This window comes from Aythya marila (genome assembly GCF_965140915.1).
Source record: "Aythya marila genome assembly, chromosome: 11".
In the NCBI taxonomy this organism is placed as follows: Eukaryota; Metazoa; Chordata; class Aves; order Anseriformes; family Anatidae; genus Aythya; species Aythya marila.
The window spans coordinates 11,394,182-11,410,022 of record NC_139052.1 but is presented as its reverse complement, the minus strand read 5'-3'; the positions used below and the strand labels follow the sequence as shown (position 1 = coordinate 11,410,022).

Below are 15,841 nucleotides of genomic sequence, written 5' to 3'. Positions count from 1 at the left end.
AACCCAAAAGGCATTATCATATTCCTTCAAGTCTCACACATTTAACACAGCACAGAAGGAAGATCTTCCATCTTTTTACAGATGTAACAGAGAAAGCTCCATAATAAAGAACACTTCTACTCAGTGCTTGTTTTGAAACACATTAAGTTATATTCCAGCTAGCTACTTCTGCACAAAGTTGCTGACACACCAGCACAGGATAAGCAACCTTTTACTAAATAAAGCTTTGAGAAATTATAAATAGATACAGCAAAACAAAGGTATTTCAACTGAAAGAAAAATAAAAAATAGTACTTACCATTTTCCCAATCATCATAACATAAGGGCCAGCCTGCTGGTTTACAGCTAAAAAATCCAGTAATCGCACATACCAAAAAATTATATTGAGACAGTACGTTATTCTTCCAGCAACAAAAACATAATTTTCTCTGTAAGTATTTTCACCAAAATTCCCCTTTGCTCCAAATCTTAATGCAAACCCAATGAAGAAAGTGACAATAGCAACTGTGTCACTGATATTGAAGTAATCACTGAACCACACTTTAATCTTCTGATTAATCTTCCCAGCCTCTGACATAAAAATCTGCAATAACAAAAATAAAATATTCAGGTCTGCTCATGTTTACTCCACATAAAATAACACTGAAACATATGAATCAGTAAAATTCTTACACTTGCAAAAAAAAAAAAAAAAAAAGTATTTAAATGGGTAACTGTTTTGCACAGAGGAACCCAAAAAGTAGTGTTTAACTACGCCTGCTTCACGACTATGACAAAGAAATGATATTTCCTTCTTCCTGAACAAGTTGTGAAGGAATTGTTTTCAGTTTGATTGCTTTTTTTCCCCACCTTCTTCTCTAGGAAGTTACTATAATAAAAATTAGTCTTTATTTCTGTTTCAGTTGGACCTGCAGTACCCAGTTAGTGAACTGGCTTTTCTCTCCCATTTAAAAATTCTTACAGAACTACTCAAAAAACTCTTGCTGATCAGCTACATTATGTTTGTGGTAGCATCATGTGCTCAAATGTTCAAAATGTTTCAATGTTCAAAGTTTCTTAGGCTGTCTTGTTTATTATAAACACAGTTTAAAGCATACTGTTGTAACTAAAAAAAAAAACCAAAAAAACGAAAAAAAAAAAAAAAAAACAAAACTCAGACTGTTAGAGACATACCTCACGAATTTTCTCAATTGCTGATGTGAAAATGTAAGCAATAACAATCCACTCTTGAACAGACGGTAATTCTTCCATTTTTACAAGAACCACAAATGTGTAAAGCATGAGGAATCCTAAGTATGCCAGCTAAAAAGAGCAATGGAAATTTTATATATATATATATATATATATATATATATATATATATACACACACACACACACACACACAGAAGGGTTCTATGTAATACATAATTCTATATAATTACAAAAAGGTTCCTTATAGATGTATTTTATTTTTTTTTCCACGTGATATATGATAAAACCTTCATATAGGATAGCAGTACTATCTTTTACCCCTTTAAGCAGACAGGTTAATATTTATAAAGGGGATTCAAAAATTTTCTTAGAACACTAATTTTTGAGTTTCTATTGCAATAATTTAAACAATATTGTGCATGAACACTTCTTAACCTAGTAAATGATGGCAGAATTCCTGCTGATGGAATTAATTACTGATGAAATTAACTACTAATTAACTACTGAAAAACTGATGAAATTAACTACTCAGATCAGAATAAATATTTTCACACCAATTAGTCTTAGACTAGAAAATAGGTATTTTTCAAAACCAACATCATGAACGTTAAAAAGAAAAAAAGCACTGAGCACTGCACATGCTTTTCTTTCAGAATCAAGTACTTTTCATTTCCAGCTTAGTAGAGCATGTTTTTTTTCTTGTTTTTTTAAAGAGTGCTTAAGCTTTGATGCAAGTCGCAGAGACGTGTGTTAGAAAAAGAACCCAAAGATCTGCACTGCATTTCCAAATAAAAAAACATACTACATAAAAGAAAACTCACCGTATTAAACCAAAACTTCACAATTGGTGCATGATAAAATGCATAAAACTTCTGTGTAATTGGAAGTCTTTTAGGTTTTGCTGGAGTCTCCATATCATGCTTCTCTGAAGTACTGTCCAAGATCCTTACTTCTTTAAACACCTCCTAAAATGAAAGGACTGTTAACTTTACTTACAGAACTGCATGTTTTTGGAGATCCACTTTAGCTCTTACTTTACTTTTAAAATGTAATTATTGATTTTAAATTAGAAATACTGGTCTTTAATCGCTGCCACCCCATTACCATAGGTATTTCATCTGCTGCAGCCTGGAAGTTGTTTTCACTGTCATCCATTGCCATTTGATGTGCATCTTGAGATTGAGGAATATGCGACATTTCAGCCTTGGTCTTATATTCCAACAGAAGTATAGCAGGAGGGAGCAAAATACTCAGTATCACCTAGAAAAAATGAAGATTTAGTTAAATTTGTTCACAGCTACAAAATATCAGAACATACGAATACATAAAATATTCCCTGAAAATATATTACCCATATTTCCCTTGCCTGTTAGTGAGGAAAAAATGTAGGAAATAATTAGCTATTATTACTTATATACACACTTAGAAGGCTAAGATGACAATATATAGAGCTTTCCTTTACTTAAAAGATATAGGAAAGGGGAGGAACCAACAAATTCCAGAACTAAAAACCACAAGAAAGAATGAACTCTGAGCCCAAAGATACAGACAGATTCTGTTTACACTCTTTTCTTTAATCCATTCCCAGAAACCCTGTAACTGCGTACTATCGAGGCATATTTTAGAAGCATATGAGTGGGTCTTTTTTTCAAATCATGGTAGAAAAATGAAAGCTAAAATACGGATGAAGGGAATAAATAAAAGCTATTTTTTGTCATTAGCTTGTTACAGAGCAAGCAGGAAAACGGTTAATCAGTTATCAAAGAGGATTTTAGTAGGTCACAAGTTAAGCAATGCTTGTAGATATTTTGTAGGGAAGTGGTCTTTCACTATATTCCTAGCAGCAGTAAGTTTCTGGTACACTGTTTCAAAGAAATATGCAACTCCCATGTTGGTTCAATTGATTTGTACCAAAGGGCACCATCAGAAAACCTATTCCCGATTTGCCTACCCTTGTTTCATTCTGTGCCCTCCTTTTGCTCAGCTTCTTCCTCCAAAATAGAATATATACAAAGCTTTTCTACATCAAGTTTCATGTATTGCCTGTAAAAAGCCAAAATGCATGAAACAATATTCTTACAAGTGTGTTTTCTGTCTGTTAATTTTTTTTTAACCACTATATTTTTAGTAGTGGATTAGTATTCACATGATCTCTTTAAGCCTCTGATGAAAGGCTACTTGCCTGGTTTTTGCCTTCTATATTTCTGTACCTTATTTGAAAAGATAATAGAGTGTCAAAAGAAGAGTTAACAATAAATAATTCCAGTTTTGATTATGTTATAGGAGACAGTTTTACAGGGTTTATTAACACAAGCTATAGCGATGAAAGCTTTATACTAATATTATTTAAACACGTACTTTCCCTTCCAATTAGAAATACATTCCATTGATCCTTTTTATACCAATAATAAACTGCGACAAAGCTTACTTTGTACCATGAATTCTTCCTCATATTCAGCCTTCCCATCCACATATCTGACAACAACATTTGCGTACAAGTATGAGCTACAAATGGACGAAGTCTTGATGACACTGCTAGCTTCAGACAAGTTGAGTTGCTCCAGTTTTTAAGCTCATAAGTTAGTAACTTCATTGCCATAGTTTCATCTTGTCGGAAGGACTGTTCTAACAGTTCAACTGCCAGCTGACCAAACTCACTAGAAAAAAGGAAAAAAAAGTATCAAAACAAACATAACTTAGTATCCATAAAGTTTAAGTCAAATTTTCTTGTCCAAACAAGTTCCCAGTAACACAACTTGAATCGACTATTGCCTGTCACTTCTGGTAGATACATTTCTATTATATAGCAACTTGCAAATACAAGATGTGAAACTGGGACTTCTGTTAAAAACATATGCATACTACAAACAGCTATTAAAGCATAATGCAAGAAAGTCAGATGGTTTCAACTGATACATTCAGAGACATTTTGATTTAACTACAAGTCAAGATTTGTAACAGCTCTCAAAGTGAGCAACGTTTAATACACAACTTTTACTAGAGTGCCATCAAATCCTTTCTTCAAAAATGAACTTTCGTTGAGCCTGCTAATGCAATAATCTTCGCCTGTTGATACTATAGCCTGCTATTTTTATTGGAAATTTCAAGAACAGATCTTTAATGATATAAATATAATTTACTTGGAATACTGTTTCAGTTCTTCTGAAGTATCATCAACAAGGTCACTTTGTTTTGCCTCATATGCCATCGAACGATACACTTTGCAAGCAACTAAGGCTTTTGCCATGGACTCCTCCCCATGCTGCCAGAAGAAAAGGGCCATCTTCTGCCTCTTCATTAACACTGCCCAAAGTAACAGCTCGTTGAGAGGATATGGAAAACGTCGTGTTTCAGGATCATCTATGTCTACTATTTCATCTTTGGTTCTTTTCTTTTTTCCCTCTTCTGCACCAGTGTCAATCTTTAAAAATAAAATCAGAAAGTTACATTTTAATTTCTAAAGTTAATCATTACATAATTTGAAGCAAAATGCTGGGTGATCTAATGTCAACTGATATGTATTTCTACAAACAAAAATGGATTTCTGAATATTTCAAAAGCAGCTGGAATTTTTGTTCAAAAACTTCAGTTAAGCACAATTCATTTCTAGTAACAGATAGAATTAATTACTTTGATTTACAGATCATAAGAAATGCAGTAATTAATATACCTACAATATGATGAAACTCACAGAAATTCCTTAAAGTAACACAGCCACATCTTGCTTCATCTAAAAAATCATGCAGATTTCCCCTCCTGTTCCCACATTGGTAGAACTGTACCAAAGATAAGCTTTTTACTCACTAACCATCAGAAATTATCTGGAAGACTAATGTTGAGATGAACATTCTTCACAGAATCCCACAAGTGTGATAGATGGTTTATAAACAAGTACAAAAAGATGAAATCCCAGCTTTACTGAAGTCAGTAAAACTGCTGCTACTCACTTCAGCTGCACTTGGACACGGAGTTAACCAGGTTCTCCACTCTTAACTGCTTAAAATAAAACCCACCACCACTCTCCCCTCAAACATCTGTACCTTTGGTTTGTATGGCTGCGCTGTTTTGATGAAGTGATTATGTCGCATTTTTTCTCTCTTGTCTGCTCTGTTACCAAAAGACTCATGGCTTTTACACATCTGAGGAGTAGTATTTGAAGTATTTCGCCCAGATCTCTGACAAGAATAATAGAAAGAGGTTTGGCTAGCTTTCTTTACACCCACTTACTAACTACTGTATAATCAGCTGTTTACAGCTGGATACTTAGTTAAGCAATTAAACAGTTACTTTGCCACTGAAACAGTGATGAATTTATACAATGGTAACGATTAAGAGTTTTCACTGATATTTAAGAAGGATTAATTTTTCTTTAAATTAAATAAAGTCACAAAATAGTAAAGCAATGACGACCAAGAAGCTACAGTATCTGCATCCCAAGACCCAGTGAATCCGTATGCTTAATACCCATTCTTCCCCTCTATGAGGAGACAGTAACAGAAGAAATTTGGATATGCTAGAGTAAGGAAGAACAAGAAATTGTTTGTGATCAATCTCAAACAGCTACCAGTTGCCCTCCTAGGCTGTAACACTGCCTTTAAAAGAATCAATCCCTTGACAAAAAGAACAAAACACTATGGCTCCAATTTTATTTTAATTGTTAACATAGAAATTCGCATGTTCCATTATCCAACTGCTACATACCCGATTGTTCCCACTGAGACTATTGTATATAGCTCTAAAGCGTTTTCTTGTGTAGGTGCATCTATAGGTTCCTCCCATCAAGTATTCAATAACCAGCCCCACATCAATCAGGTTGATTTTATATCCTGGAGGAAGATTTCCCTAAGAATATAAAAGACATTTTCAGTTTTGCAAATTATAATCTTAATTTAAATTTGCTTAGAATGTTTTTACACGTACAACTCTAAATAAAAACAAATTAAAACAAATTAAGCTGTTCATGATTTAAAAGGAACACAATGCATCTACATGGTTATTTATGAGTTTCAAAAAATACCAGGTTATAGTTCATCTTCTATATTATCTCCCCCAGTAGGTTAGATGTTTGTCAGAGGGAGGAAGGGGAAAGCGGGGCATGGGCAGGGGGAGAGGAGGCAGTTGTCATCACATTGTTTTTTGCCTTTGATCATCTCTCAAACTCTCAAAAAGCTAAACAGTCAGAGCTAATATGAAAAAAATACATCACTTATCAGGTTTAACAAATATCTTTGCGGCAATAAGGTACTATTAAGCACACAATTGCAAATATTGGAAACAACAGAGTAACTGCAGATGTAGTTTACTGCTTCAGTAAAACCAAATTAATAAATTCAAGATTAAATTGACAATCAAACATAAGAAATCATAAAAAGACTGATGTTGCTACTTCAGTAGATTTTTACATTTACAGCATACCTGTTTGACATCCCGAACAAGATGGAAGAGTGTTGGGTTAGTTGGGCCTTGTTTCTTTATAAAAAGAAGGGAAGGAAAAAATTAGAATGAGAAATCAGAGTGCAATGAAAACATGAGAATATTACAGTATAAGCAGAATATTTTGACATGTTGACATTAAACAAAAAAAGAAAGAAAGAAAGAAAGAAAGAAAGAAAGAAAGAAAGAAAGAAAGAAAGAAAGAAAGAAAGAAAGAAAGAAAGAAAGAAAGAAAGAAAGAAAGAAAGAAAGAAAGAAAGAAAGAAAGAAAGAAAGAAAGAGTAAGCAACCATTCACTTACTGTGTTATAAAGTTCTTCCAGCCTCGGAATTGTAAGAAATTTGTGCATGCTTACTCCATTTTCAATTAGAAGTTTCACAAATGCAACTCTATCCATCACAAGGGCATCTAACATAGCCTGTTCCAGAGAGCCAACCTGCAACAAGTAAGTACAAGGTAGAGCCTAGAGAGAACCAGTAAAATGGAGTATCACAGAATTAAGTGTACTTGGTTTACAAATCAACCTCATTCATTCACAGGGCTGGAACAGAGAAACCTTACATATCTACAAATACCACGGCTACCTTTGGTTCAGAAAATCCCCTGAGCTTCACACAATTACATGATGAGGGAATATTATAACAACTTAATCAAGTATTTTCTCTGATCTTACACTCTTCCACAGACATCTCTTACTGACACACTCAGAAGTAGTATTCTGGACTAAATACACATTTGGTTTAGCATAGTTAAGATGTTTTCATATATTGCTATTGGATCAAACACATGAAGACATCAAACATTTGAAACCACAATTTGCTTCAATAGACAAATACTCAGAACTGTTATTGCATCTCACTAGCATCAATTCAGCTTTCACTTTTTGCAGTGTCTCTTCTCCCCTAGTTATTCAGAATGCCTAACATTTCTACAATTGTTGCACCTTCTTCAATTACACAATAATAAAACAGCTCTACAACTACAAAGTATACAAAAATTACTGTCCTAAAAATAAATGTGTCAGTATTCTACAGTCTGTCTCTATAAAAAACATTATTTCTTTACAGTAAGTTGAGTTTTTTCTCTTAGAAAATACCATTCTGCTTAATCTAGGCCATATACATACCAGCCATTGTTGCCCATAAACAAAAACATGATTTTTGGCAATGTCAACTCTATCCCACGCAAGTGTAAGAACAAGCTGGTCAAATGCAGATGCATTTGTGCCTTAAGCAAAAACAATGAGAAAAAAATAATTACAATATAATAAGCAGTTGTTTATCCTGCAAAATCATGTAATCCACCTCAACATTGTATGGTACATTTCATCAGTTATAACATAGATTAGGGTAGTATAAGATGAGAAAATATAGCGCATAATTATTTTCTTGAAACTTAAATATTTCTACAGATTTTTATAAGTAATCCATCATATAATCACTACACAATAGCTGGGGGTTCCAAATGCACTTAAGTCTCACCTTTTAACAATGCTGTAAGTATTGCAACATCAATGTCCTGATGTTCATCTGACCCAATATGAAAAACAGTAATCTGTTCAAAACAATAAAATAGGGAAAATAAGCTTATAATTTATTTTCAGGCAAAGGTGATTAGCTCCAGACATTTATGTCAGGAATTTAAATACATTTAACAGTCACTTTATCTTCTGTGCAATTTAAGTCTATACTCTAAGAAAACTTATCTCTAGTGTACACTCTGCAGTGTTTCCCTAACTAGGGATCACACAAAGCAATCTTTGATGAGAAAAAGGATAACCCTTTACACTCTTCAACCAATCTTAACTTCTTTTTCCACTATGATTACAATTCCCTATTGGTTATAAACATCACATAGCATTCTATGTACTTCTCCAGTTCAATCTGTATTACAAGATTAATCTGTCAGCAAATGTGTTTAGCTGAATATGACAATTTTAAATCTTAGAACAGTACAATATGATTTCCAAATGAGACATCAGTATCTGAATATAGCCCATACATAAAGCTCTATTAAGTGTTTTTGCTTTAAGCATCCAATTATATAGGTACTTCATCAGTACAGTAATAATTAAAAGACAAAAAAAAAAAATCCAGAGGCTCTCAAAAATCAAAACAAGAAATGAAAACAACCCACATATAAAATAGGTAGACACTATGAACAAAACAGAATCCTGTCAGATGAAAGCAAGCAGACTTGGAAGCAACAACAAACCTGAAATTACCAGAAATAATGTAAGACTGTAGTCTCCCTTGGTGATGAGATAAAGTACCCACAGATTATCTTCTACAGTTGGTAAGATGCACTATGTCCAGGAACAATTTTGAATGACACTTGATTGTACACAACACATATGCACATACCCTACATAAAAATTTTCTATAGCAAGATCTACTTACAAGTTCTTTTTTTTTCATGCATTCCAGCAGTGTCTGAAACAGATGAACCGCTTCACTTTGACCAAAGTTAAATGTCTTTTTAATAGTAGAAATGATTTCAGGCTCAGCACCCTCAGGAACATTTCTGAAATTGAAAATAAACATGAAAACACATTGCTATACACGAATAGTAAGAATGATGTTACACTTAACACTTTCAAGCTTCTTATTGTTTCAGTGGCAAAACTTTGGACAACCTTTAGAAAGAAGCATAGGTTGCTTAACCTACAACTTTCTAATATGACCTCCTAAAAGTAACTCAACCCCTCTCCCTTTCCTTTGCATAGCCACTTCTGAAATAATCTCAACTAAAATATTTTGACACAAAACACTACACACTCACCCCTCTGAATAGGACTGGTAGGCTTGTGATTTTGCTCGCTATGGACAAAGCTTTGGTTCAATGCTACATTTGATCTCTATGCTCCTGGTTCTGAGGCAGTCCCTGAGACTGAGATCCAACTACATTTAAGGATTAATGCAAGTCTGACAACCAACTAGAAGACACTAAGTGTTGTGGAACACAAGCACATCCTTTTTATCAGTTGACGCTACACTAAAAACATATAAATGTTTTCTACGCTAAACACAAGTGTGTTAAAAGTTTAAAGACTCTTCAGAAGGAATAGTATATGAACTCCTTCTAATCCATTTTCAGAAAAGTTGCTACTAAGCAACAGCTAACTGCATAAATTCCATTTCATTGTAGTTGAGTGATATTTTCAAGCAGTTTGGTAACATACTATTCTATGGGTTATTCTTATATTTCTGGAAGGCCGGGTCAGCTCTGACTTCTTGTGAGCAAAAGTTTATTGTGTACACTTCAAAACAGTCACACTTGTAATTTAAGGTACTGTGGCTTAGTTACTTAAAATCTGGATTAAAAAATACAAAGCATTTAAACAGAGAGCTAGGTCTTCTAGTCACACTGGTGTAACAAAATTATCATGGTTAAGTTACACATTTCTCCTAGTTTAGTATATAGGCACATACACCTTTCCCATCCTTATATAAGCATGCTAAAGCAAGCATATTTTCAAGAATTTGGAGCAACTTGTACAAGGTATGCAAGGAGCCTAGAACTAGAAAAGAGGTCTTGGTCTTCAGCCAAAGCTATTGCAGCCGACCTGGAAAGCTGCATCACATGCAAGATTACTCTCTCTGCTTTAAGCTTTCATCTTTCCATAGATAAAACTCTTGGCCCAATTCATTAAAGGAATACTCTCAGACCCATCTACATATAACTGACAGTTTGGCTAGCAGTACTAGAACTTACCCTCCCTCCTCCGTTTGCTTGTGAACATATGCCAATATGTCTGCAGCTCTACCTGTTCCTTCACATACTACCACTGGCACAGGAGGACTTTCTTGTAGGAAGTCTAAAACTGTAAGTATGACGTTGGGCCCACCTTCGAATACAAGTGCCACCACAGGCACACCTTGTCCAATTCCTGTAAAGTTGTAAATAAATTATTTTTTTAAAACTTTTTGATTAAGTCATATGTTTTCACCATTGTCAGTATCAATGGATATGTAGGCATAAAACAAAGTACTTTATCAGGTCTAGCAAAAGAAGTTTCAGTGCCAGAGCTGCAGGAGAGATATACTAACAGAGATTGTTATACATGTATATCCACACACAAATGTTAACTAAGTTGTCACTTTTATTTGCATTCATATAACCAAGGTAGACATTACAGTAGTGCTGACATACATGTAAGTGTGCAAAAATATATTAGTTTCAAAGTCATTCCCATGCTTAAAAAAAAAAAAAAAAAAAAAAAAAGAAATTAAGACACAATGGCTAGCCACAGCTACAGCACAACTATTTTGTCATCAGCCATCTGCACTGTCTTCTTTTTCAGCTCTGACCAAAGCTTCAGGTGGAATTTGCAAAACAATCATTCACACTTGAAACATATACAAAAGATTGATTTTTGTGTTTTCTTATTTAAAAGTCTGATGCAAGTACCTTATTCATTAAAGCATAGTAACTCAGCCCAGAATTACTTACTTGCATGTATCCGTTGCAAATTAATAGTTTTTTCCAGTTCTCTCCGCAATTTAACTTCCGCTCCATACTTCCCAACTGTTCCATCATCCACCAGAATGAAATGGGAATGGAGATTATTTAGGACATTTAGTTTACTCAATGGGTTTAACAAGGTTTGATATGGAGCAACCACCTAAGTATAAGCACACAAGAATGTATTTGACTCGTAGAAATTCAAATTCATCTCTGTGAAACTTAAATATTTTTCTAGACACAGTATGCAAGCAGTGTCTAGTGCATTTGCATTTTGCAACGTGTTTACGCTAATGATCTTGCATAAGTCACATATGTCAATGCATCTTTATGGTAAAGCAAATACTTCAGTGATGTAAAGCAAGTGAAAAAACATGCTTGAGCAGATTTGTCAAAATAAAGTAGGTAAATTATTATTTCAGTTAGATTATTTATCCTTACATCTCTTCCAACAAGGTCATTTCTGTTTTCAATCACTCCCCATGGAGCAATCCCAATAGTGCAAATCTTTCGAGATGATCTGGAAGCATGTTCTCTTAGAGCATCACCAACATGTTTTGCAACACCTGTTTGTGCACAAAAAAGATATACTGAATACCACATCTTATTAAGAAATACCACAGTTTCATTAGCTAATTGGGCCTGTAAAGATCTGGGAACTTATTTTACACAGAATAACGTGAGTTGGAAGGGACCCATAAGGATCATCAAGTCCAACTCCTGGCTCCACACAGGACCACCCAAAAATCAAACCGTATGTCTGAGAGTGCTGTCCAAATGCGTCTTGAGCTCTGGCAGGGACCCATACTACAACTATCAGAATGGGACAAAGTACTGTGTACTAGTAATTTGACAAAACAAATATTAGCCTAGTGAGAACTAAAGAGTCTCCAGTACAATACTGTGCTTATGTTAATTGCATCAAGTTTTCCTTCTTGCAGGTTCAAAAACTGAAACGAACAGACCCAAGTCAACACCACCACCTTCATGTTTTTTCTCCTTGCAGGACAACACAGCAATGCACTTCCAACTACACATGTTCAAAATGAATTGTTTTAATTTCATTTGACCAAACAACATTTACTTTAAGATGCAGTTATTTATTCATTAAATCTTTTGGCTTTGATAAACTATAATCTAGTTAATTATGCACATTCATTGGTACTTTACCTGTGTTCACTCCTCCAGTTATAATCCAGGCTCCTGTTGTTACTGCAGCTTTAATAAGACCCTTGCCAAGTAACTGTTTGATGCGTGGGTGAAGTTCAAATTTCTGCATGCCCCCATGTACAGATATAACAAGCTTTGGCAACTCCATCTGCCATTCTTTAAGCATAAGTTGCAGAATAGCTTCAGGCTTAGTGTCATATGACAACCGCACATACTGCAGACACAAGAAGAGAAATAAAAGATTCTTAAAAGAAATAATCACAGAATCAATGAGGGGATAAAAAAAAAAAAAAAAAAAAAAAAAAAAAAAAAACACCCACAGGATGTATTTCAGGATATTCTCTCCGATTCCTGGCTATGGAAAATGCAATTACTTTTCCTAAAACATGGCAGAGATGATCTAATCTAGAGCACCAGGCTGTCCTTGGGGGATCAGCTTCATCATTAAAGCGCTTAATTTTGGCAATAGAAACTACACTGAATCAAAACTCATTGCAAGCTAAAACCACGTGACCATTAAGCAATTTCTACCACAACTAGAAACCCTTCACAAAATGGTTGTGGAGCCTACATCAGAATTTCCAGTTCTCCAGCCTTTCCAGTGCACGTGCATTAGTGAATTAAGTGTTCTATTCCAGAGTTTCAATTTACAGGCATACTTGTTTTTAACCAGCCGCTCCCCCGAAAAACTTGGTTGTTCTGATTGGTCTGATTATGCTTTAATCATTTTGAACAGATCTGCTAAAAAAGCATATTCTGCATCCGTCCATAATTGCAAATGATTTTTCAGAGTTTGAGAATTAAGAATAGAAGGCTAAGATAGCAGGTGTTATTCAACAGTTCCTATAAAAATTTAACAGTAATGAGTAAGCAGCAGCACTGATGAGTAAGCTGTATTTTAACAATGTCTGAAACAATAACACTGAATTCTTAATGGAATGTTCTGCCGAAGGGATTAGGAATTCTTATCACCATTTGCAATACAAAGGTAAACCGTACATGAATGCAACTAGTTCTGATAGATATAAACAATTTTTGTTATGAAAAAGAAATTAAAAAAAGGAAAATAGACACAATTCAGACCACAATAAAATAACTATGATAATAGAGGGCACTGGTTTGTCACAATGCAAGTGTCATCACAATTTCATCCTTCAGGCTTAAATTTCAAAAACTAAATGAAGGATCCACCATCTGTATCAACATGTTTAAAGTAAGAAGTCCTAGTTTAGAAGTAAGCATCATACATACCTTAGCCCTGTAAGAATGAGAGCCACCTTGAAAGTTGATGACACCATAAGCATCAGTAGAGGTCTGTTCTGTATGTTTTTCCACTGACCATTCTTCTATTTCCTGATTATAGTTTTCACCTAGCTTCACATCAGAGTATTTCATAGCAAGACTTGCGGTAAAGCAAGCATGTTGTCTGACCAAGCGGCCGCAACAGCATCTGCACCCAAACATATAATTTAGAATACTTGAATAAATACTTCATTAGAAAATGAGAGAACACATCTTTTACCTAGAACAGATACCAGTTAACTTTCAAAAGCAAAGATTCTAAATATATATATATTCTAACCTTAGAATTAGTCAGGACACTAAAAACTGATTACTTTAAAAATAAAAATTAAATTAAAATTAAAAATTAAAAATTGATTACTTTAGCCAAGTAATTTATATAACTTCTATAAACCGATGATCTACGTAATGCAGACGGTTCTCCACTCGTTAGTTATATTTGTTTTATATCTAACCTTTCACTGACTTGTCATCTGTAATACCGATCAAGAATTTTAAAAAACATTATTATGAAAGTGATTATTGAATGGAAAAAGAGTATTAATAAATATTGTAATTAAAAGAACTCTTACCTGACAAGTTGCTGACAAATCTGACATCCTGGAAGGCATCTATAAGAAATATTTAACTATATGAGTAAACTTCAGCTTAAATGTTAAGGGGGGGGGGGGGGGGGGGAGGGGGAGGGGAAACCAAACAAAAAATGGGAAAATTAAAAAAAAAAAAAAACAAAAACCCTCCTACCACTTCACATGATTACAGAAAGATTACTGCACTACAGTAAATGGAAAATGCTGCAAAAGTGAATATTTTCATCATGGTAACTTCTCTATTTTACGTGACTGCTGTATATGCATCAACCGACAGGGTATCAATATTTTGTTTTCCTGCTAATAATTTTATTAATAACTAAAGATAGCATAGCAGATAAAAATTTCTATCACTGTTTTCTGTAATTTTCATAAGTATTTGCCACAAAACCACAGTAAGAGCTGGTATGCAACAGCATAAAATTACATGTTTTATACAGTCTGCATTTGATTCTTTTATGCACAGCTCATGAACAGCAAGCAATTTGTCTAAACTGAAGGACACCGTCCGATGGGAAAGTTGTAAAGTCCCTTACATACTCCAATAGGTTAACCCAAAAGGGCAACTGTTGAAGATCATTTTGTTCCTTGGGAAATGCTTTGGGAATTTTAACAGCTTCCTAATTACTTTGTTTGCATTTGTAAATTTTCCATGTGCTATAATCATGGCTATAAATTCTAAAAGCTTCTCATGTCACATGGTTTCAAGGAATGTGGTGAATTATTTACAATAACTGAAAAATTGTAATGCTTTTCCTTTGTTCTTTTTCTGCCTAAAAACAAATTCTTAGAGGTAAAATAATACCTTACTCCTAAAAAAACCAAGTGATTTATAACTTCTTTTCATGGAAAAGACTGAAATGGAAGTTTTCCAAAGCTCGGAAGAAGGTTTTTAAACAGATCTCAAATATATGAAGCTAAAGAAAGCTGATCTGAAATCTACTAGGGCATCAGTTATCATTTTGGTTAGACATAATTGCCTTAAAATACCAATTTAGATTCTATTTTACTTTGATGTATGACACAGATGCCATGACCTTGCCTATCAAGTTTCAAGCATTGTAGGAACTCTTAAATTATCCCTATGGCACTTTGTGAAAGTAAATGCTTACGTATCTAATGTTAGAGCTATCCCTAACTTGATTCCTTCCACATTTGGGACTTAGTAGAAGGTAAAACAGCACACGAGATATACAAAGTATCCTTCATCTAGTCTCAGTTTCCCCTCTAAAAACATATTCCCCCATTTTTCAATCTCATTTTATTCCTTACAGATCTTACAGAATGAAAAATGATTAGAAATGACATGGAATCTTTTGATAACTGACCTATTGTTTTGTTTACCTTCCCTGGAATTGATGCTTTCTCCAACCTCTGTTTTGCAAGTAACATCATGATTCTCATTTTCTTTATTCTACTTTCTACAAATACTTAATCTCTTCTTACTTCACTGACAGGTCTATTTTTCCACTTTACCATATATTCACACAGTTCTTTAAATTCAAGTAAAGTATCTCTCTGAGACTGTGACTTTCCAAAAATTTGCCACAAAAAAAAAAAAAAAATCCACGCTGTAGACACACCACAGACATCACTAGAAGGACTGCTAAGTAAAGAGAACAGGGGAACATCTATTGGAGATTTCTGCAATGCCAAATAGGTTCAAGAAAAAAAAAAACCAAGCTAAAG

General features: G+C 34.2%; 1 protein-coding gene across 2 annotated transcripts in view; it reads right to left on the bottom strand.

The window, feature by feature from the left end:
- TRPM7 (transient receptor potential cation channel subfamily M member 7) overlaps positions 1 to 15,841 on the bottom strand; it is a 53,752-nt gene that overhangs the window by 16,208 nt on the left and 21,703 nt on the right. For both annotated transcript variants that reach the window (XM_082768920.1, XM_082768921.1), the window contains exons 3-21: positions 14,135 to 14,173; positions 13,512 to 13,710; positions 12,261 to 12,474; positions 11,532 to 11,656; positions 11,079 to 11,250; positions 10,341 to 10,515; positions 9,026 to 9,149; positions 8,108 to 8,180; positions 7,753 to 7,853; positions 6,928 to 7,062; positions 6,609 to 6,662; positions 5,895 to 6,035; positions 5,234 to 5,368; positions 4,334 to 4,614; positions 3,622 to 3,850; positions 2,298 to 2,453; positions 2,015 to 2,158; positions 1,174 to 1,302; positions 299 to 583 (exon numbers count right to left, since the gene is read on the bottom strand). In XM_082768920.1, coding sequence (XP_082625046.1) covers positions 299 to 583; positions 1,174 to 1,302; positions 2,015 to 2,158; positions 2,298 to 2,453; positions 3,622 to 3,850; positions 4,334 to 4,614; positions 5,234 to 5,368; positions 5,895 to 6,035; positions 6,609 to 6,662; positions 6,928 to 7,062; positions 7,753 to 7,853; positions 8,108 to 8,180; positions 9,026 to 9,149; positions 10,341 to 10,515; positions 11,079 to 11,250; positions 11,532 to 11,656; positions 12,261 to 12,474; positions 13,512 to 13,710; positions 14,135 to 14,173 — 2,911 coding nt within the window. The remainder of the gene's footprint in view (positions 1 to 298; positions 584 to 1,173; positions 1,303 to 2,014; positions 2,159 to 2,297; positions 2,454 to 3,621; positions 3,851 to 4,333; positions 4,615 to 5,233; positions 5,369 to 5,894; positions 6,036 to 6,608; positions 6,663 to 6,927; positions 7,063 to 7,752; positions 7,854 to 8,107; positions 8,181 to 9,025; positions 9,150 to 10,340; positions 10,516 to 11,078; positions 11,251 to 11,531; positions 11,657 to 12,260; positions 12,475 to 13,511; positions 13,711 to 14,134; positions 14,174 to 15,841) is intronic.